Source organism: Rhipicephalus microplus, chromosome 9 (genome assembly GCF_043290135.1).
Source record: "Rhipicephalus microplus isolate Deutch F79 chromosome 9, USDA_Rmic, whole genome shotgun sequence".
Classification (NCBI taxonomy): domain Eukaryota; kingdom Metazoa; phylum Arthropoda; class Arachnida; order Ixodida; family Ixodidae; genus Rhipicephalus; species Rhipicephalus microplus.
The window spans coordinates 106957104-106978911 of NC_134708.1; the positions used below are offsets into that span (position 1 = coordinate 106957104).

At 44.8% G+C, this 21808-nt stretch overlaps 1 protein-coding gene across 5 annotated transcripts in view; it reads left to right on the forward strand.

Moving 5' to 3' along the window:
* The first annotated feature begins 348 nt into the window (after positions 1–348).
* The window catches only part of LOC119164657 (RNA-binding protein 5-A), a 99690-nt gene continuing 78230 nt past the window's right edge, over positions 349–21808 (forward strand). For 4 of the 5 annotated variants that reach the window (XM_037416876.2, XM_075874226.1, XM_075874224.1 and 1 more), the window contains exons 1-5: positions 665–964; positions 1052–1265; positions 5135–5461; positions 13829–13898; positions 19057–19130. In XM_037416876.2, the coding sequence (XP_037272773.1) occupies positions 846–964; positions 1052–1265; positions 5135–5461; positions 13829–13898; positions 19057–19130 (804 nt within the window). In that variant the 5' untranslated portion in view covers positions 665–845. The other variant, XM_075874223.1, reaches the window with a different exon arrangement.

Below are 21808 nucleotides of genomic sequence, written 5' to 3' on the forward strand. Positions count from 1 at the left end.
GAGACGCAACAAATTGGTTGCGCAAAGCATGCTGCTTTTTTGACGAAAAGTGTGGTGCGATTTTATTGCCTCACTCGTGTCCACTTTTTTTTGAAAGGGATGAACCAAAAGGAAGACGAAAAGAAAGGGCGGAGAGTAAAGCCATGCGTACTCTAGTGGCAGTGCATGAATGGCATGCGTGGAAATAAAGTTGTGTTTTTGTGAAAAAGTGTCTGCTAAATTTATGCTGCTGGGAACAATTCTCAAGTCACACGCTTAGCGGTATAGGTAAATTTTGGCGCTCTTAATGCGTGACTCATCTGAGTTAATGTATACATTAACTCAGATGAGTTTTAGCTGCCTATAGGCAGCTAAAACTGCTTCGTTTTTCTGCGGCGAGCAGCGCGCTGCGGCGAGCAGCGCGCGCTCATTCGTACATCGCCTGCGAAAGGCTACCCGCGCCGGTGCGTGCAGCGCCCCAAGCGGCATCGGCGCGCCTTGGGGACCGGTTTCTGCGGCCGCTTTTCACACCTCATATTCTAGCCACCCTACCGGTGGCTTTTCTGCGTATTCGCCATTTTGATCAATGCTGTGGCGTTTACCTTTCTTTAGAGGTTAAAGGCGTTGCACGTCCAAAAGCTACAAGACGAGTCCCGCGCAAGAAGGAACCGGCACCAAGGTGAGGCATACCGCGACCCAGGAGCCGAGGCGGCGGTGGCGTAGGAGACGTTTACATAGGCACTGATCGTCGAGCTGGTCCGATGCGGGGCTGTGTACTTTGCGCGGTCTATTATGTTTGTCTCAACCGTGGCCCGTCGTCATCTTCAGTGCTTTAAGGAGGAGCTCAGCCCGCCAGCGGCACAACGATGAGCATCGAGTACCTGCGCGAGTACGGAGACCTCATGGAGCCGGGCGACTACGACGGCACCGCCATGCCTGGCCCCCCGCCACCGGCCCGGGATGAGCGTCAGAGGGACCGCGACAGGTGAATACTTTTCAAAATTACAATCTGCACAAACGTGCGGCACTTCTGAACCGCCGATCTGTGATGTTGTGCTTGGTTGATTCACAGGGGCCGAAGGGGCGAACGCAACCGAGGTCGGGAATACCGCGGTCGAGACCGGGAGCGCGACCGCATGCTGGAGCGGGAGCGGATGTTGGAGCGTGAGCGCATGCTCGAACGCGAGCGTTTGATGGACCGCGAGCGTCTGGTGGACCGGGAGCGTCTGATGGAACGTGAGCGCCTGTTGGATCGCAACTTCTACGATCGTCGTGACTACGATACGGTGAGTAGAGCCTCTCATTCAGCCAGCGTGCCTAGAAACGTGGAAAAGACCATTTGCACAATTGAACTTTCCTGCGAGGCAGTTGGCGCATGGCAAACAGTGGGTTCAAGTGAATTTTGCATGCGCTGTGGCGCGGCAACTGTAAACTCGGGTCTCGCTCGCATAAGTGCGCATAAGAGACAAACCCCAGCAGATGAAACTGGGATGTTGTCTCCTCTAGAACTCTATATGTGCCGCCTTTAGTTAGGCGAGTATGCAACGTAGGGGGCGCACTTGCGGGTTACGAAATAAAGCCCCTAGATCTAGAAAGTAGCGACACTCTCCTCCGCGCGCGCGTTTTCCTCCTCAATTCTCCTCGGATTTCTCCCCTCTCCCGGCCGGCGCGGTGCGCACGGCACGCTGAACCCTCCACTGGCTCGCTGCAGCCGCATTAGATTCAATGCGCGCGCTTGTTTAATCGGCTCCTTGAAGCATTATACGAGAATATGTCCCTTAAGAAAGAGTCGTGACGAAAGTAGGCTTCCCATAGAACATTATGGCAGACATATTTTTCAAGACGATTCGATAAATACGAGCGGAAGCGCTTCGAAAAAATGAGCATACCAGCTGGCGGCTTAGCGGTTTACCTCTCCGTCGCCGCTTCGGCTGTCTGTAACGCGGATGTGTATTAAGCGCATGTAATGTAGGCAGCACATTGTATAGACGAGAACTTGATAAGTGCTGCAGTGTCGCTTTGTAAAATTCATGTTGTGTTGGCGAAAAGCAAGCATAGAAGTCACAGTGCGTGCCTGGCTTCCGTCACGATGAAACGACGAGATATTGCATTCCATTAACTTTGGGACTTACCTCAGTCTGTTAAAAAAAAAAGCAAAACCCACCGCTCAGATGGAAGCTTCTAAGACTATGTTACGCTATAATTAACTCACAGAATTCAGGATGTAAAGTTTATCAGAAGAGAGCCATTACGAAAAGCGCGTACGTGGCTCTTTCTTTATATGAGCATACACGCATAATACATACATATACCAGATACGTAACTTTGCTTCCGTGCGTATGGCTATTTACTTTACGGCTGCTGCCAAGATATCATTGAGCGGTTGTTAATTGACTTATTAAGACGAAAGCCTTAGCTGCCTCATCAAACGCGGAACACACACACACGCACCGGCGCGAATACATAGACAAACGCACGCACACACGTCCGCACAAGCACATACACACGCGCGAATACAGACGTACAGAAACGCGCGAACACACAGGCGCACACATGCACACACATAAACGCACACCCGCACACACACACACATGCGTAGGAATTACACACATTAATTTACAAATTACACACATTAAGAAAACTAACGCACGCGCTAAAACACAAGAAAACTATCTCAGGGCACAGAGAATTACAAAAAAAGCTCAGCGACTCATTCAGACCCAGCTATATCCATATTTATATGTGCTCGCTATTAAACTGAACGGAGAGTCCAGCGATGCAAAGAGCATTAATATCTTCGTACGACTTTATCTAGAGATTTAACGAAATCGGTAACACTAACCTCGCAAAGAACGACGTGTTTAGAAGGGGCGAAGTCCTTTCTCCCGATGTTGTGGATCCACTGCTTTCTGCGCACGGCATTCCTGTTCCTATCTCCTCGGGGGATATAAAATAATCTTACTCCTTTCTCTGACCTGCTGCTGCACTGATACGCGCAACAGCCAGGCATTGCCACGAAAAACGAAGCTCACAATTCTACGCAAAAAAAAAAACAAAAAAAAACACGTTCAGAGCGGCAGGGCTGGCGTGGCGCCTGGAGGGTTCATGGCGTGCGTGATTGACGAAAAGCGCGCGAAGTTTGCTTGCGCGCGCTTTTCGTGACGTCAGGGTCATCTGACTGGGCGGTATCGCCCGCCGCAGCCATTCAGCGCTTGGGATGCGCGGGCTCCGCGAAAGAGGGGGTGAAAAAAGAGGAGGTTGCCGGCGCGCCGAGAGAGTGCCGGCGTGGATAAAGGAGCGTCGCTACTTTCCAACATCTAGGGGCTTTATTACGAAAAGATTCTGGTAAAGTCGAGGAATCGTCTTGGAATTTTGTATAAAAAGCCAGGCTGGGGGGGGGGGGGGGGCATGGGAATTTACTAATGACATTTTTTGGGACCATCACGAAAATAATCGTTTTTTGTAATGAAGGCGTATAAGATGATGCTAATTTTTCTGCAGCCAAAGTAAACGGCTAAGCAGATGCATAAAAAAGAATGGGCAGGACATGACTGTTGCTTTTACAGATAACACAGAATATCTCAGTTCCAAGGCACGAGAATACTCACGCTGATAAATTATTGCTTGTCTGATTTGGCCATCTGGTTTAGCCAAAACACTGGCGAGTATCGGCTCATTAGGCCGAGTCAATCTTATTGAGTGCTGATGCAATAGCAGGCATCCTCAGTTCTACACTCAGTTCATGCAAATGCTTAATTTCTTTCTTCATTTTTTATTTTTTTACCACTTGATAGCTTGTTTCCATTACACTGTCTTTTTTTCCACGGAGGCTTGCACCGGTTAGAGGATATGCCTAGAGTAGTTAGTCATGGAAGGCCCAGAGAAGTTCGGTAATTCGGAAAAGGTAATTGGTGGTGATGATGATGATGATTAAAGGCCTCCCCTTTGAATCGGGGAGACGGCATGCGCCATCTAGCCTACCTTAATAGTTCGAGTTTAAATTCTGTCCCTCAACTCGGATGTCTTTTTAATTTTGCCCAGCCGCTACTCTTGGCTGGGATGTTATTTTATCGACTTCTCTGCTTTTCCTCCACCAATACTCTAGCCGCTGCTTAGTAATACCTACTGCTGACCAGTTAATGCTTCCATCAACCGCGAAGCCCAGCGCCTCAGGAAGTGTGACCTTCCCCCCATTTCTATCCGGCTGAATCTTTTGGCATTCCATGACTATGTGGTCGATTGTTTCTTTATTTATGCCACATCCAACACATGTCTCATCCTGTGACGAATATTTGCTCCTGTAAGTTAGAGTTCTCAAGCAGCCAGCCCGCGCCTCAAAGAGCAACGCACTACCTTTATTGTTGTCATAAAAGTTCTCTTTCCGGATCTCTTGTTTGCTTGCCTTGTAGATTCCCAGCGATTCCTTCTTTTCCATCCTCTCTTTCCACATGAGCGTCTCTGTTTCCCTCACTTGCTTTTTAACTGGCCCCCTTTGCTTATTTGCCCCGGTCAAGTTATATTTAGTCGCCAGCTTTCGCGTCCTCTTCCGCCATTGGGTGTCCACACTTTTCAGGTACAGGTATCTGTGCACTCTGGCTGCCCAGTTCTTCTCATCTAAATGTCTAAGTCGCTCCTCAAACCGTATTTTACTTTGTGCTTCCCTCGCCTCAAATGAAGCCCAACCCATATCGCCTTGTACAGCCTCGTTTGTAGTCTTACTGTGAGCTCCCAGAGCTAACCTGCCGACTGCCTTTTGGTTAACCTCCAGCCCCGACAGGATATCTGACTTTAAACATAATACGGCGTTAGAGAACGTGAGCGCCGGCACCATTACCCCTTTCGAGATGCCTCGTACTACCTCGTACTTATTGTGTCCCCAAAGTGCTCTATGTTTCATTACTGCTGCATTTCGTCTCCCTTTCAGTTTGAGGTGTTCTTCATGAGCATTCAGGTAGCCTTTTCCTTCATTAAGCCAGATCCCCAAGTATTTGTACTTATTTACTAATGGTATGGCTTCCTGTTGTATCCTTATTGGTGCTACATGAGCTTCCTCGTTGAACACCATGACTCCGGACACCTTGTTCAGCGCCATCTGGGTGCACCCTGCATTTAAACCATCTGGTCTCTCTTATTTTCTCCTCACCTGATTCCACAGTCACCGGTTGGCCGCGAGATGGCAGCTCGCGATGTGGCAGCTCGAGATGTGGACTACCGTGGCCTGGACGAGCCACCAGACCGATACCCCCGGAGGAGAGAATACGACGACATAGACCGCGACCGGCCGAGGCGCCGCGATCGTGACCGGGACCGGCCCTACCGTGACCACTCGTGGGACCGGGACCGCGGACGGGACCGAGACCGCGACAGGGATCGAGACCGGGACCGCAGTCGGGACCGTGATCGCATGTTGGATCGCCGCGATGAGATTCCAAACAGCACCATTATGGTTCGGGGCATGCCGGTGGACACAACGGACGCCGATGTGAGTGCTGCATCCCCGTGCGCTCTGCATGCTTGACTTCAGGTACAACACCCGTTGAGCTGGATATGACTCTGGCAAGATTGAGCTTTAGCACTGCTAAGGCAGTTCTTTTGAAGGTAAGGGTAAAGTGAGGGATAGAGAACAATAGCGGGAGCATTTCAACCAACAATTTGTCGAAAACTAACAGCTATTCTGTATTTTACTGAATTGGTTAAATCGTTCTTCCTAGTGCAGCCATACTTGCAAGCAATTCTATCTCTCCCAACAAGCAGCGCCCTTAATGATCAGGTGCTTTTCATTTGCTTTTGATTACCCAAAAAGGTTCAGACTGTTTCACTCATGATGACAATGATGTAGTTTAAAAGCATGCGCTATGCTTTTGAGGTGTATTAAAGTGGGGGTATCATAGTTGGTAATGATTATGAGGCCTCAGTGGCTGCTATTGCTAGGGTACGCTGCATATTCAGTCGCAGCTCGGCATCGAAAGCAGCTCCTGAATTATGTGCAGTTCAGCCACTAGGGGATCTAGCTAATACAAACTGTATGCCCCCTTTGAAGCTTTGCAACTTCGGCAGCTTCGCATGTGTAGCTGTGAAAGGCCCCTGCGATGTAGTTAGTTATGCATTTGCAAAGTATCTTTTCAACATGTCTAGTATGCTGCACAGGTGTAGGTAAACAAGGTTGCATTCGCAAAACTGTGAGTATCTTTTTTCTTCACGGCACAAGGGCACGTTCCGAAAGCCACGCATGGTAGACAGTGATGCGTGGGTAATTACGTCACTAACGTTACGAATGTGTTGCAAATTTCGTTTCTGCAGCACAAGCGACGTCAGTTGGAGTCGGAGTTTGGATGCTTCCTATGCAGATTTCAGCAAGATCGTGAATGGAGTAAACATTCAAAGACCATTGTCTGAAAAATGTAAATGGTGCACACAATTTCTGTGGTCAGTGACGAGTCTTGAGAGAGCAGCAAAGGCATCTGTGCGAAAAGTGGGCTTAGCCCTGTTGCATCGCTTTCAAGACAGAATGCTATTAACATCCGGTATATGCAAGCTTCATTGTCATCCGCGCTTTCCGAGTATAGTAGACTCGCAATGATTCATACTTTCGGTTAATTCAAGCAAAATTCAATTTTTTGGTTGGCGTTTTATTTTTTCAATGTATTTAAAAGCTTCTTAATTCAAACTCCATCATCTGGATAATTAATAATTTTTGCAGGTCTATACCAGAAAATAGCAGCTGCTTTCCCACTGCTATTTAAAAATTTTTGTGCTTATATAATCCTAACAGTCTAAATACAAAAAATAAGCACCTGATGCCTTCAAGGAAAAAAAAGCTTTGCACGAAAACAAATGTTTGAAACAAAGCACATGCATGGTAAACCGTGATGCTTCTCAACTGGTGTGCTTTGTGCTGAGGGCACATATCTACAGCCAAGAAGCAGTTGGTAATTCACGATTTCTTTAAAAGGTTTGATCAGCAGTAAATGGACAGTAAACTTGTGGACTTAACTCCTCTGTTTTCTGTTCACTGCATCCACAAAGGGCTTAAAAAACACTTTAAAAATTTTAAATGTGATAAAATCAATACCTAATCATAATGTGTGATGTCACGTTACCCAGAGTCTTCTATTTGAAAACTTCTAATAATTGTTACTTCTTGATAATTCAAACAGAATTCAGAGGTCCCTTCGAAGTTGAATTAATGAGAGTTGACTGTAGTGGGGCACTTTCAACCCATGTGGTCTATTGAAGCACTCAACATTGTGTTTTACTTCATTAAAAAAAAAAAAAACAAAAAAAAACTTGACATTTGATGTATGCTTGTGTAGCTTAATGAACTTGTATGAGTGTACATGTTTAAGCGGGATTGAAAAATGGGGATTAAGTTCCATGAAATGAAAATGAGTAACAGCTGATTGTAATTCTTTCGCTTCCCAAATCCTCATTTCCTCTACTTCGCACTTCAGGGCTTCATGCTGCTTATTTTCATCACTGTTGTAGATCCCCTCACAATTATTTATGAGTGTAGAAATTTGGGATCACTTATGCCTCTTAATTTAAGTTCATGTGTGTTCCTGCATTTCGCCCCTGTCAAAATGTGACTGCGAATTGAACGCGTGACCTCAAGCTTGGCGATGTTAACACTTCGCCTTCTAAGCTTTGATGATGGGTATTGCTAGGCATAAAAAGAATCTAATATGTAGGGGGGAGGGGTGTCTTTTTTTGCATTTTGGCAATTGAATGTTTTAACGAGCATGGTAAGCAATGGTGCCAGTTTTTCTATTGTGTGAAGATGTGAAGTGCAAAAGTACAGTCGTGTTGGGAAATATAAGCTAAAACTATTGAGAGGACCTGTGCGCAAAGCCTTATTTCTCTGTTCTGAAATAAACGTGCAAATGATGTGCTGCACTCATTTGGGAAGTACGTTTTGTCGCAAATAAGCAGCAACACACGTGAATACATTTTGTTATATTATGAATAAGTGCTTACTAAAGAATGGGACTGAATCCCAATAAAGAAGGGTCTAAAGCAGGTAGACACAATCTCTCTGATACTATTCACCGTGTGTTTAAAGAAGGTTTTTAGGACCCTAGATTGGAAAGAGTTAGTAATAAGAGTTAATGGAGAGTATCTTAGTAACCTGTGATCCGCTGATGACATTGCCTTGACGAGTAACTCTGGGGACGAATTGCAACTCTTGATAACGGAAATAAACCTGGAAAGCACAAAAGGAGGCCTCAAATTAATATGCACAAAACTTAAGTAATGCGGAACAGTCTCTGCAGAAAACAGCACTTCGCGATGAGTCTACTTAGGACAGGTAGTAAACGCGGAGCCAAACCATGAGAGTGAAATAACTAGAAGATTAAGGATGGGGTAGATCACATTTGACAACCATTCTCAAATCTTGAATGGTAATCTGCAACTAACCTTCAAGAGGAACGTATATAACAACAGCATCTTGCCGGTACTTAGCTACTGGGCAGAAACCTGGAGACTTAAAAAGAGGGTTGAGATTAAATTGAGGACGATATAGCGAGCAATGGAAAAAATAATGGTAGGTGTAACCTTAAGAGACAAAAAGAGAGTAGAGTGGATCTGGGAACAAACTGGGGTTAAGGATATCATAGTTGAAATCAAGAAGAAATGGACATGGGCCGGGTATATAGCACTTAGGCAGGATAACCACTGGTCATTAAGGGTAGCTGACTGGATTCCCAGAGAAGGCAAGCAGATTAGGGGGAGACAGAAAGTTAGGTGGGCAGATGAGATTAGGAAGTTTGCAGGTGTAAAGTGGCAGCAGCTAGCACAAGACTGGGTTAACAGGTTAATCATAGGAGAGGCCTTCGTTCTCCAGTGGACGTGGTCAGGCTGATGATGATGAGAATGTACGGTGGGCGGGGGTATGTTATGAATTTCGACTTTGTATGACACAGTGGGGACGACTCTGGAGGGTGTAAGGCTATTGCACAATTTAGCTTTGTGATTGAAAAAGTTCAGCATTAAACGAATGTTGTTGTCTCACAAGAACTGTAAAACTGGGTGACATCTTCACGTTGGCTGCTCCAAACTTGCCCAAAAAAGCCTTTCTGGCTGCTTTAAGCCTGCTGCGAAAGGCACATTTTGCATGCTCCTAGGACTGCTCCCAAACACATGTACCCTGTACCACCCCTGACTATGCCATAATTCTTCCTTTTACCGGTTGGCAAAGTGCCCACTGCGTCCGTAAGGCAACATGTGCACTTCTGCACTTTGTTGATGCTAGTTCTGATTATGACGATTCATTATGGCTGAATGCTTTGTTATGGGTAAAGCTTGAATTCGCCCACTAGTAGCGCAACTCATATACATTGTAGACCACTCATAACATAACCGTTTATAGTGCAGGAGGTATTTACAATGCGGTCTTTTTTGACTCCTGTTACCCTCCCATAGAACCCCATTTACCACTTATTGTGCAGTCCGCCAAGTTGAAAGACCGGTTGTAATATATATAATGCGATTGCCAGAAAGTCTTTGTGACAAATGCGGTGTGCGCTGGGTGCACCACCGGGGAGTGAGGGATGAGGTCATTACGGAGGCCACGTGGAGTGAATGAATGAAGGGAGGACGGAAGAAAGGTAAAGAAAGATCCCGTCCAATGCGTGGGCTCACCGCCTTTGCATCGACGCCGACGGGGCTACAGTGTACGCGTTGCTAGCGTGGCTCAGGTCGCGCGCAGCTGAACAGGGCACGTGCAGTCCCGTCTTTATCAACTGCTCTTAAGTTTCCTTTCAAGAAGAGAGTTGTCATTATCAAGCTTGCTACAGATAACGCGTTTGCCACCTCGTCTGTAAATTTTAAAACTTGTACGTTTTATCACGCGAGCTTTTGCCTTTGCTGCCAGTGAGTGGTCTTACGTAAGCTTGGCGGGTTTTTGTCTTTTTTGATCTCCCGGCTGCAAACGCAAACTTCGTATCGCGTATGCTGTTCTTGGTTCAGTGCTTGAGTGCGATCTTTTTGATGCCCGATCTTCATGTCTTGGACAAACTTTCCGCAACAACATACCGAATGGCAGGCTAGGGCTAATCGGTGTTGGATGCATTTCATTCGTGGTCGTGTGCTATTTATAAGCTGTGGTTTGGTACGGAATCTATGAACTTTGTGGTGGCTGACTTGACAGTAAGGAATACTTATCGTTAATGAAAACGAGGGTGGCACGTGTGACGCTGGAGTGGTGATTTGCAATTGGATTGCCACGCCTCGAAATCGAGTGTACACCCGTGAAATCGAACGATTGCCTTACAGCGCGTGAAAATTCGGATGCAATTCGACATAGTTTCTGTGTAATGCGAATAATCGAGGTAGTCCGAGAAGTAGTCCACGAATTTCTGCGATGGTGCTTTCTTTTGATAAAACCCCCGTCCCTCCCTTTCGTGTTCATTCCGTTGGCAAATCGTATCTTTGGACTTTACATTTAAACATTTGGAAATTTATATGCTTGTAAGCACCATTCATGGCATGCTTTGGCTTTCGGACACCCGAGGCTGAACTCTAAACACATTTTGCGCTAGTGTGGCCCTTGCAAAAGGTTGTTTTGATTCAGTGCGGATATTCATGACTCCCATGACTTGCGTTATAAGCAGTCTAAACCGTATTTTCATGCCAAGAGGATTCCACACATATTCCAAGCAATATTACTTGTGCTAATGGCGCTCCTCGTGATACTTAACATTAAAGTAGTGTTTTTTGTTTTGTTTTTTTTAAATAATTTCAAGCATAGTCGTAGCTTTGTGGTGAAACACCTGCCAGGAAGCCTGAGTTCGATTCCCACTTAAAAGGAACATTTTGTTATTGTTTACTTATTTTCGCCCGTTATGATTTTTCACTCACAGGCAACACTGATTTTTCACTTGCAAACAGTGACATTGACGCCGGTATTTCTGCGAAATGAGCTCCTTAACTCTATCGTGTTAAAATCGCAACTTGAACAGCCACAGGTGCGGCAGTGTGAGAGGCCATTTGCTGCTGCATTCTGAACTCGTCACTGTCCACAGTGCATATACCAAGTGTTGATCTGTCTTCTTGTCTGTGGTGTGCATGATTAAAGGGTACTACACTCAGTTGATATGTGCAATTTGGAGGTAAATTTGTGTTTACCTACAAAATGGCAGCTCTTTGGATTTTATGTACGGGTTGCGGCCAGATTTGGTGCATTTCCCACCAGCAGGCAATGCTTGGGAGAGTCTTGTCACTTGAGCATTCACAACCTGAATATTGCGTCACGTGTGACGGAAAGAGTCAGGTGTGTGTCGTATGATTCAATGTGAGATTAAAAGAGCAATGCTCCCGAGAAAGCTTGTTCTGTAGCACTTATAACACCACATTAGGGAGATTTCGACTACAGTGTGTGATGTACGTGACATCGATGTGCGACACTCTAATAATTTTTAAGGATGATAGTCTTTCTTGGGATACTTAAACGTACAAATTTCGGTCTGCCTGTTGAATGGTTCATTTGAGCCCCTTGTTCAATGCCCACGCATCTTGGTCTGGTGGTTGCATTCATACTTGTTAGCATTTTCAATCAAAAAGCAAATATTATGTGTATTTGAGGCGCAACATCAATACTTTAGTGTTAGGCAGTGTGTCTTTTTATTTATAAAGTGCATAGATACGTAATTCTAAAGACTGAAGTGTTTATTATGCTGCGCTGACAATGCGACACTATGAATGAAAAAGCGGCAGTTTCCTACGCTTTGCTAAAACAGTCAAGGGCTTTGACTAAAAAGAACCCAGTGCTGCCACCTACCAATGTCACTGCGTTCTAAAAAACTTTTGTTTCTTCACATTGCTGCCAGGTGGCGCCTTATCTCACAGGATCTATGATAATACTTGGGGTAGTTCTCTACTGTTTGAGGCCAGGACGGGAGTATTGCGAACCAAGACATATCGGGCCAAATACGAAGGGGTAGACACAGTATGCAGTGCGCGTGGAGAGGAAGAAAAACTGCCGAACACTTGATAATGTTCTGTAAAGGGCTTCACCCTATAGTTCAGGATGATGGCACAGAGTTTTTCAAAGCACTGGGGTTTAGGGACAGGGAGGGCAAAATAGACTTTAAGCGGGTAGACCTAACTAGAAGGAGGTTATCTGATTGGTGGCTAAAGTCAAGGCACGAGTGAAAATTGAACCCTTCACTGCAAAGTACCCGTCCAACTTTACTATTTAAAGGAAAAAAAAAAGATACATCTAGTGGTTAGTTCACTAAGTATTGCGGCTAGGTGGTGTTAGCCGCCGCCCGATCTAAAGGGGGTACAGCCACATCCATCCTTTTCCCAAACAAAAGACTCGTGTTTCGACGTCCTTTGCAGTGAAGCACAGAGATAAGCGGCCAATTTTTAGATACAATGTGGAATCTATCTTATGATATTGCTAGCACTAAGAAAGGTACCAAGTCCTTGCATTTTACGGCTGTTTTAACTCCGAAAGGTTTGCCTGTGACTGTTGTTACCATGTCTTCCATAATCATCGTTTACATTCATGTCATAATCAGAGTACTGAGGAAGCAACTAGGGCATTTAATTTTACAGATATATGAATTACAAAATGCATAATGCTTTTTTGACATAGCAAGAACATTGCTTGCCAATTATTTTGTTAGAGACAGCATTGGGACAATAAAAGTTATGCTGCGGCCTCTAGGATCAGGTCGCTGTGTGATCGTAGACGCACTAGTAATGGCATCATCTGAGCAGACTTGGTGCCCTGCCGCAGTAGCCTAGTGGCTAAGGTACTCTGCTGTTGACCCGCAGGTCGCGTGATTGAATGCCGGCTGCATTTTCGAGGGAAGCGAAAATGTTGTTGGCCCGTGTGCTCAGATTTGGGTGCATGTTGAAGAACCCCAGGCGGTCAAAATTTCTGGAGCTCTCCACTACGGCTTCTATCAATCATATGGTGGTTTTGGGACGTTAAACCCCACATATCAAATCAATCAAATCATGAGCAGATTTAGTAGCCGCAGCACATCAAGTTCTTTTGCATAATACGGATGCTCTGAAATAGTCTATGATACCACGGAGAGGGAAATTTGGCTAAGCATGGAAAGCAAATCTGTAATTTAAATATCTCGGCCTTGGAAATAAAGTTTCTCTCTGGAATAGTCTACAACAGTGGTTCTCGGCCATGAATGTGTCGGGGTCCCCTTGCAGCGAAGGGGAGGGAGGGGTGGTACGTAGGTAAATGAACACAACTGGAGCGTGAAACGGGTGTCTCTTGTTGCTACCAAAAACATTAAACAAATGTGCCACATCACTTCACTTTGAACAGTTCATCAACACGTGGCGCAGTCACGCTTAAAGAAAAATTTGGGTGAGGGTTTCGCGGATCATAAAAATGGCTTCGTGGACCCCCATTTGAGAACCACTGGTCTACAATAAGGTCTCTAAGCTTAAAGAAGCATTGGTATCTAAAATAAGAACAGCGCAGTTTTTCCGTGGAACGTTATCTTGGGTAAAAGCTGCACAAATATCTCATTTCTTGTAAGCATGGGTTGTGGGCTTAATAGGTGGGGTAAATATTGAGCAGTATGTATTGCAGTTTTGAATATGTAAAGAAAAAAACAGTAATGCAGTACATATAAAGTGAGTCATGTCTCTCCCATTAGCATTTCTTGCTGTGTGGCAAACTAATTCTTGTAATACGACGAGTAAATCTGTAAAGTAGGGCTCCAAAATTTTTCTTCGTTAATTAACACTTCTATCATTAGTTACTAACATTCAGGGAGGCTATTGTATTGTCCTTATATGGCCATGAGGGTAGATGAGCTCTCATTGGCCATGGCCGATGGACAACCTGTGCTAATCCATTCTTTTGTGTCTGCAGCTGCGAAATGAAGTGGTTCGCTACGGCCTTGAGCCGAAGGACATCAGACTTATGAAGCGCAAGGACACAGGTGGGCATCCTTCTTTATTTTCATTCATTTTTTGTCTGGAGTGCTACACAATAGTTTTTGTGACCATTTCTTCATCTATGTTTATGTGTTTGAAATCTCTGCATTGTTTTTCTGTAGCATGTTGTTCTGTTGTTTGTATCCTAAACTCACATTGCTTCATAGGTATTTATACATTTATACCTTTATAATGGTTTTGTATATTCGCTTGTACATGGGTAAAAATGATTAATGTGCACCTGATGGTTTGTTAGTGTGATGTTGTTTTTATGATGCATTTTTTTATTTTCCTTAGGCAGAGCTTGGCTTTTGTAGCAAATGATTCTTGAAATGCACGTTTCTGGTTTCAGAGATCATGTTCAAACAAATGTTGACTGACACCAGTGTGGAAGTGCCCTCCAGGGCTCACAGTTTGGTGCAGTTACCGTAATTACTCGAATCTAACGCGCACCTTTTTTCCGGTTAAACGAGCTCATAAATCGCATGCGCGTTAGAATCGAGTACGAACAAAAAAATTACGGTCAATCTATTGCCATTGGCAAATCCAAAATGGCCGCCCCCTACGTGCGTCGACATGGCACGTCGGCCATATCTGCCTATGTGTTTTCATGTGCGGCACTTCGTACGTGTGCTGAGGAGTTCGTCATCTAGTAGTGCATTAGCATTGACGGCGTGGAAGGGCCGACTCCAAATACTCGAGTGCACCACGATGCCGCTTTTAAAAGAAAAGTCATCGCGTGTGCAGAAACGGACGGAAATCGGGCCTCATCGCGGTCGATCGGAGTTCCCGAAACGTGCGTGCGGGACCGGCGGAAACAAAAGCAGAAGATTGTCGACAGCAAAGCTTCATGCAAAGGCTTCAGTGGACCACAGCAGGGTCGGTTTCCGCAAATTAAAGAGCTGCTCGGCGAGTATGTGCTTGAGCAGCGAGCGGCACAGCGGCCCATGACGACAGAACTGCTCCAAGTGTGGGCTATGCAATTAGTCTTAGAAAAAGGTCTAATGCGGAGCCAGTTTAAAGCGAGCAGGTGCTGGCTAACTAACTTTATGAAGAGGAAAGGCTTTTCCCTCCGAAGGGGAACATGCATATGCGAAAACTTTTGCGGAGGAGTACGATGAAAAGCTTCACAGTTTTCAGAGGTTCGTCCTAAACTTGCGGCGCAACAACGGCTACCTGCTTGGGCAAATCGGGAATGCCGATCAGACGCCTCTTTACTTCGATATGCCTGGTACCACAACCGTCGAGAAGAGAGCGAAGCAAGTTCGCGTGCTGACATCGGTCCACGGTAAAACTACAGTGACGACAATGCTGTGTTACACGTCAGATGGGCACAAGCTTCACCCGTACCTCATATTTAAATGGAAGACGCTCCCGAAAGGAGTCGGTTTTTTTTTTTTTTTTTTTTTCCGAGTGGTGTGATCGTGCGGGCCAGCGAGAAAAATGGGTGCACGTTGCAATCGATGTCTTACGTTTTTTTTTTTTTTTTTTCGCGGTGGAAATCGGGTGCGCGTTACAATCGAGGGCGCGGTAGAATCGAGTAAATACGGTAAACCTCGAATTCAGCAAAGTCTCTAATCGCGGAAGTGCACTGTAGCGTAGAGCCCACTGTTTGACGCGCAGTAGTGATCGCATGCTCTCTGTACTGGTTTCGAGGAGGATAGGACTCTGGTTTTGCCCTTAACCACTGTTGAAAAGGCACGGCTGTGCTTCAATGACCACTTTCTGTATGTTGCACAAGGCGGGAGTTTTAAAAATGTGATTGCTAGCATTTTACTTATGGCAACAAGAGCAGCTGCAATCAATTGCCTTCTTTTCCTTTGCAGTAGCAGTAAAACTTCATTACGTTATGGTCACTTCATTACAGTGGGCCTAGAACTCATCATCATGCTGGTGTTAAAACTACATTGCCCTTTATGCTGAGGGAGTTATAAAATGGGTTGTTATAGTATTGTGAAAATAATCTTTATTGCAGTTTGTTATAACGAGGTTCAACTCCAACAATGCTTTGCATTGTGTGCCTAAAATTGTTGTTCAGAGGTACAGGTCGAACAGGTACAGGCAAGAAATCCAGCCTGCAAAGACTCAATGTGTTTTGTCTTTGTTCCCCAATTAGAAACATCCTTGATAGCCTGAACTGGTCCAGTTCAACTTTTTTTTTTCCTCTCTCTCTAGAAACCCTTTAGTAGTCTAAGCAAGTCTGTGACCCCTCATGTACTATAGTATCCATTTCCACTTTTTGTGCTTCTCGAGGTTGACTGGCAGTGACTCTGAGACGACCAAGATGGAATGCCTTTCTCTTTCTAGTTCCCGCATCAGATGTGTTGTTGCTGTGTTTCTGCTTGCTGCTACTTTGTCACTCCGGACATGGCATACCGCTTTTGGAAAGTAAAATAAAATGGGAAGGCATTTTTCCCTCACAACCTTTCCGGAGGGGACTGCGATGTGACTGACTGAATTTTATTTGCAGTCCAGTTTTGTTTTGTACTGAAAGTGCACAAATACAGTTAGATCCCTTTATTAGAGGCATGCTCCAGGCATCGATTCTTGTCTTTTATTTGAGATGTCTTTTATAAGCAGGGGACCTTGTATACATTTTCCTATCTCCCATATTTTACTATAGGCACACTGGTGTCTCTCATACCCGTTTGTCTCTTATATCAGAGTCAGTTTAAAGGGGTTTGACTGTATTTGAACCAAGTGCATAAGTGGATAGGGTAATGGAGTTGGCTTCAAGGCATACACAGCGAAAAAAAATTTTATTTGCACCGTGAAAAGAGCTTTTAACATGGAATCTAGCAGTCTGCATGTGGCTGCAATGCAAGTTGTATCATTATCTCCACAACTGTGCTGGTTTCTGTATTGCATTCTTTCAAGCAGTGTAACTGTTTCTTCCTATAAGGATTCGCTGTATGCCTCGCTGTGTGCCTCAATTCACTGTGTGACTCATTTTACCTTGTCTGCCGCTGCAAATTACATTTAGACGTACGCAGGGCCGTAACTTGATAGCTGCAGCTAGATTACATAACTGCTGATGTGTCTTGAAATTGGAGTTCTTCAATGAACACTTAGTGGGAAGGAAGGCCGCATCTAGACCGCAAAGGCATTTTTTCAAATGAACTTTCCAAAATCAAAAGGGCATTTTCAAAACTTATAAGCTCACGAATTAGCCCAGCAGTATATATCACCCTTTTTCACCTTTTCTTTTTTGCATGCAAGAATAAGAACAATAAAAAAAATTCGAAAATGTTTCGCTGCATTATTGTCTCTTTTTTTTTCTTTTTGTGACATGTTTCATTATTCACTTGACTACCAACTGGCATTCATGTGTTTAGTTGTATAAATAAATTTGCCGATTAGTTTCATGAGCTAGCTGTAAAAGCTGTCTTGCCCTTTTCTTGTATACGTGGTGGATCCAACTATCTGTTTATTCGTATCAGTGGAATGCACTGTCAATTCTAAAAGTTATAGTAGCTGGGCATAATAAGCCTTTATATAAGTATAAACAAACTTGGGTAAAATTGTGCCATTTGCACACTCATCATGTTAACCCATTCACTACCAGCCGAGATTTTGGGTTCTTTGCATCAGGGTGGCATTGCATATTGACGTCTATTCGTGCTAGTTTGTCTGTTACTGCATGAAGTACATGGTTATATTTGACGCTCATACCCACTCTCTATAGACCGCCCTTGTGCCAAGATGCTGGTGCACATTACAGTGGGCATGTAACCAGAATATTTTTAGAAGCTTAGTATAGCTAGTATAACTGGAACATAAATGGCCATGCAGTTAAAAATAATAATCATATGACAGTAAAAAAATGCTTGCGTGATGCATTGATGGTCCATAAAATGCATCACATGTTGGGTCTTTCTGTGTCACTCTCAGGAATGATTGAAAACACAATGTTAAATTTTCGCTTTAATGGCAGGTTGCACCGTGCAGTGCTGACAAATTGAAACAACATTTCAGGGCTAAGTAATGCATGTGCATTTGTTTCCAGCGCCTTAACTTAATGTCATAGCTTCTGGTTGAGACTCGAACGCCCACACCATCACGACCATTGGGTTTAGGTACCAGACTCTTAGCAAGATGACAGTTATCTTGAAGTTATTGTGTCTTAACAGTGCATGTAGGGTATATGCCGTGAAAATTAGTGAATGGGTCAACATAACAGAATACGTACGCCAGATGCCATCAAGTGTCATCCTGTGTTTCTATGAACAAATTGTACACTTGCCTTCCTTTTTTTAGCGGCATGATAAGGCTGGCATGTGAGAGTGACATTCGTGAGCAGCACACAGTTTGTTTGGATAAGAAAAGGCATGCAGCGAAAAAAAAGCATGCACAACTAGGCGTTTCACAATGCAGCCCATCATTGGAAACCAATGTTATATATGCAAAGCTTCGATCAGTTCAACCTGTGCTTCATGGCCGAGCTAGTTGCGGCTATTTGTGCCAATTGTGCACTGGTATGGGATAAGCGTAGCGCATTCTATGCAAGAAATCTGCACTGGCTGAAGCGGACGACAGCACCTAGTGAAATGTACAGCAAAGCTCGGCACCTGCTGAGCTTAGGATTAGCGGAACCAACACGGTCGTGTGATACCTTGTGTGCCAAACTCTAGTTTTTCTAGGGTCACACATACTAAGACCAAGTATTTAGTTCACCTCTGTGTACGTCCATGCTACTTTTATTTCTCGAGTGTGCAATGTTTTAGCTAGCTGGGAAGAAATATGTCAATAGAAAGAAAACCTGTGGGCTGGTTCGCAAATGGCTAACAAACCCGTGATGAAAGCGACGGACAAGCTGGACAGAAAAAGCCGAGCATCCAAGAGCTGCTGCATCGCGCGCAGCTCACTTAAGAACTCTCGTGCCAAGCCTTGCCATCACTCCCGTCAGCGGCACGTGCCGATGGTCATGACGATCGCACTAGCTTCCCGTACGAGCGGAGGATGGACAATGGACTCGGGCGTGGTACCAGCCGACGAAGCACGCACTTTGTCGTTGTTGTGGTGTTCGCCGCAGTGGTGGGGTGGTGTGACGGTGCTTCTCTCACTCACTCACTGTTTTAGCCTCTCTTTTTTTTTTTTCTTTGTTTTAACCACCGAGTGTACTAATGGTTCGCTCCCTTGGCTTCTGTGACCACCCCTTTGTAGGTGCCTCCAGGGGGTTTGCATTTGTGGAGTTTCGCTATCTCTCCGAAGCGGTTCGGTGGAAGGAACTGACAAAGGTGTTGTCCCCTCGTTGCGCCGCTTCGGCCACTTGCCAAGAGTGGCCCCCACCGGCCTTTTCTTCGTTCCCACCACCTCTTCCTCCTTCCTTCAGCAAAGAGCACTCCGTTCCCGGTTTCTCTGTGTCGGTGCCGGGAACAGGATTTCTTTCTGAAAATGCGCGCGCGCGTGCTTGCAGCTTCGACTGTGCCAGTGAAAAGTGCTAGGCTGTGCCTGCCAGGCAGATGTCTTGCAGAGATGCCGACGTGGCGAGGCCCCCCCTCCCCTGGGGACTGTTTTACAGACTTGTGCTGTTCTGTTGTACGAATGCTGCGATTTGAATTGGCTAAGAAGATCAAAGGACCAAAAAGTTCCTTCATTGCTATGCTATAATTTATTTCCGTTCAATGCATCTCAGCGGAAAGTTGATAGAACGGCTGGCTAATATGTACAGGTGCTCCGATAGCAAAACCGAGCACGCGAGCTGTGGCCAAACTATGTGAATGTGAATGCCAGCGCGCTCCATCAGAGAAGCAGTGCCTAATTTTTACACGGAGATGTGCCGCATAATTTTTCTGTGGAAAAGCTTTACTTCTGGAGCACATGCCTGTTATGCTCCTTGTGCGAACGTAAACTAATAGAGCATGCTAACAGTGTCTGAAGACTGTTTTTATACATTTTTATCAACTGAGAAGGGACTTCGGCAGCAACAGTTGCATTAGGCCACACTCTCTTATCTGTCAGTCAGTGCCTTGCACTGATGAACTGTCGTTGAAAATGCATATAGGCATAAGCATTGTATGTGCAGGCGAGCAGCTTGCTTCCTTCTGAATACGTTTCATTGAAACTGCACAGAGGGCAGTGTTTGTCTGATTCAGCTATACTTCTGTGAAAACATTGGTTTAACATTCCAAGGCTCGCACCTGCAAGGCCACATGCAAGACATCTGCGGCACAGGTCACATTCAGAACCAGTTTGGAGCCAGCAGGCAGCTACTTTGCGTTGCATGAAACTTATTATTGATAGCTCAACCAGTAACGAAGTGCTGATCGTTCAGCAATGCCAGCAGTCCTTGACAGACAATACATTTGCACTGATCGCTAAGATTTGGTGGACATCAGTGAGCATTTAGGAGTCAGGCTCAATTTCGCTCTCAGTGGGCCTGCAATCAATGCATTAGAACTTTTTATTCAAAATCTCCTTTGGAAAACACTTTTTAACCTTAAGTTACACGTTATTTTTGAAACCGATAAGAATTTCAAGCGAATGAGCTCATAGCTTTGAAGAAGTTATTCTCACCCTTTTTGTGCATGAGTGCAGTGTTAGCACTCACTGTTTACACATGCTGGCAAGTGGAGTTCATCAGCACAACAATCTGCACCGTCTTAAGAAATGCGAAGACTCTGAAGAAAAAAAAAAAAAACCTGTACATGGCACCAGTGTAAACTGCGAGAACATTGAAGGCCCACCTAGTTATGCTAATTACTTTATGTTTTCGTTATTCATAAATTGACTAATTACTGTTTATATTGATTAGCTTTGTATGTCAGCATAGCAACAGTCAGCCAGTACTTTAGGTCACCTCAGATTGCCAATGTTAGAATGGATATTAGTGTGGACAGGAAAAGTTGGCACAGCTGGGTACATGTTTTATTTAGGCACCTCGAACTTGCGCTATCTGCGAGTTTGCTGCACGAGACTGGCAACGGCAAATAAAAAGTGTTAGGCACGCCAACTGGGCAGCATTCCTGGCACAGTCGAATGGCTACCGAATGATGCATCAAGGCCAGATCAAGCTTCTATTGTCCCAGTGCGAGATTTTCGCACATCTTATGTTGAATATGTGGTTGAGGCTACTTGCTATTGCAGCTGTGTTTTTTTTTACTCTACAGATGAGCCAGGTGAAAGCTTTTCCAAGTAAAAAAAAGTTGGGTGAGTGGGTAGTTGGGTGTCTGTTGGTTTCAGAGAGACTCTTGAAAGGCCTTTGGATGCATCAGGTCGGAGCCTGCCTGCCAAATGCAGTGTCTGTAGTTGAAGAAAGGCACACTGGCCGGAGCCTTCCTTGCCGCCTTGCTGCCATATGTTCACACTATGCCAACATGCTCGTTGTAGCATTTCTCTAGGCAGAAAACTGTATTTTTACAGCTGCTAAGACGTGCTGTTGTTGTACACTCATGCGGAAATCATTGGGTTTTTGTCATTTTGTTCTGAACAGCAGCTTAAACTGGGAAAGAAGCCATGTAGCAAATTCAAATGATTACTGGAAATGCGAAAGCTGTTTCACATTCTGCATTTTTACTCCGCTACCATTTTTGTTCACATTGTCACTGCCATTTAATATTCACTTCTGAGGAGTAATGCTTACGTTGTTTTTTAATTTTTCATTAAGAACCCTAGGAGTGCTTTGAACACTGTAAGATCATTGCGAGGGGGTAGTTACGGCTGTGCTCTCTGTAAAAATGAGAGCAAAATGTTTTTCATATACACAAAGGAGAGAGTGCTTTTGAATTTGCTTAATTAGGTTTATCATCACTTAAATCATGTTGGAAATGTCATGGGTGTACCTGTGAGGTCATAGCATCACAATTGTGATAATTACATTTGTTTCGGCTCCTTTTTGGCTGCTTTGAAAGGGTGTTGGTACAATGGATATTCGTGGGATGTGCTTAAGTATTCGGACTAAGTGGTCTCCTTGGCA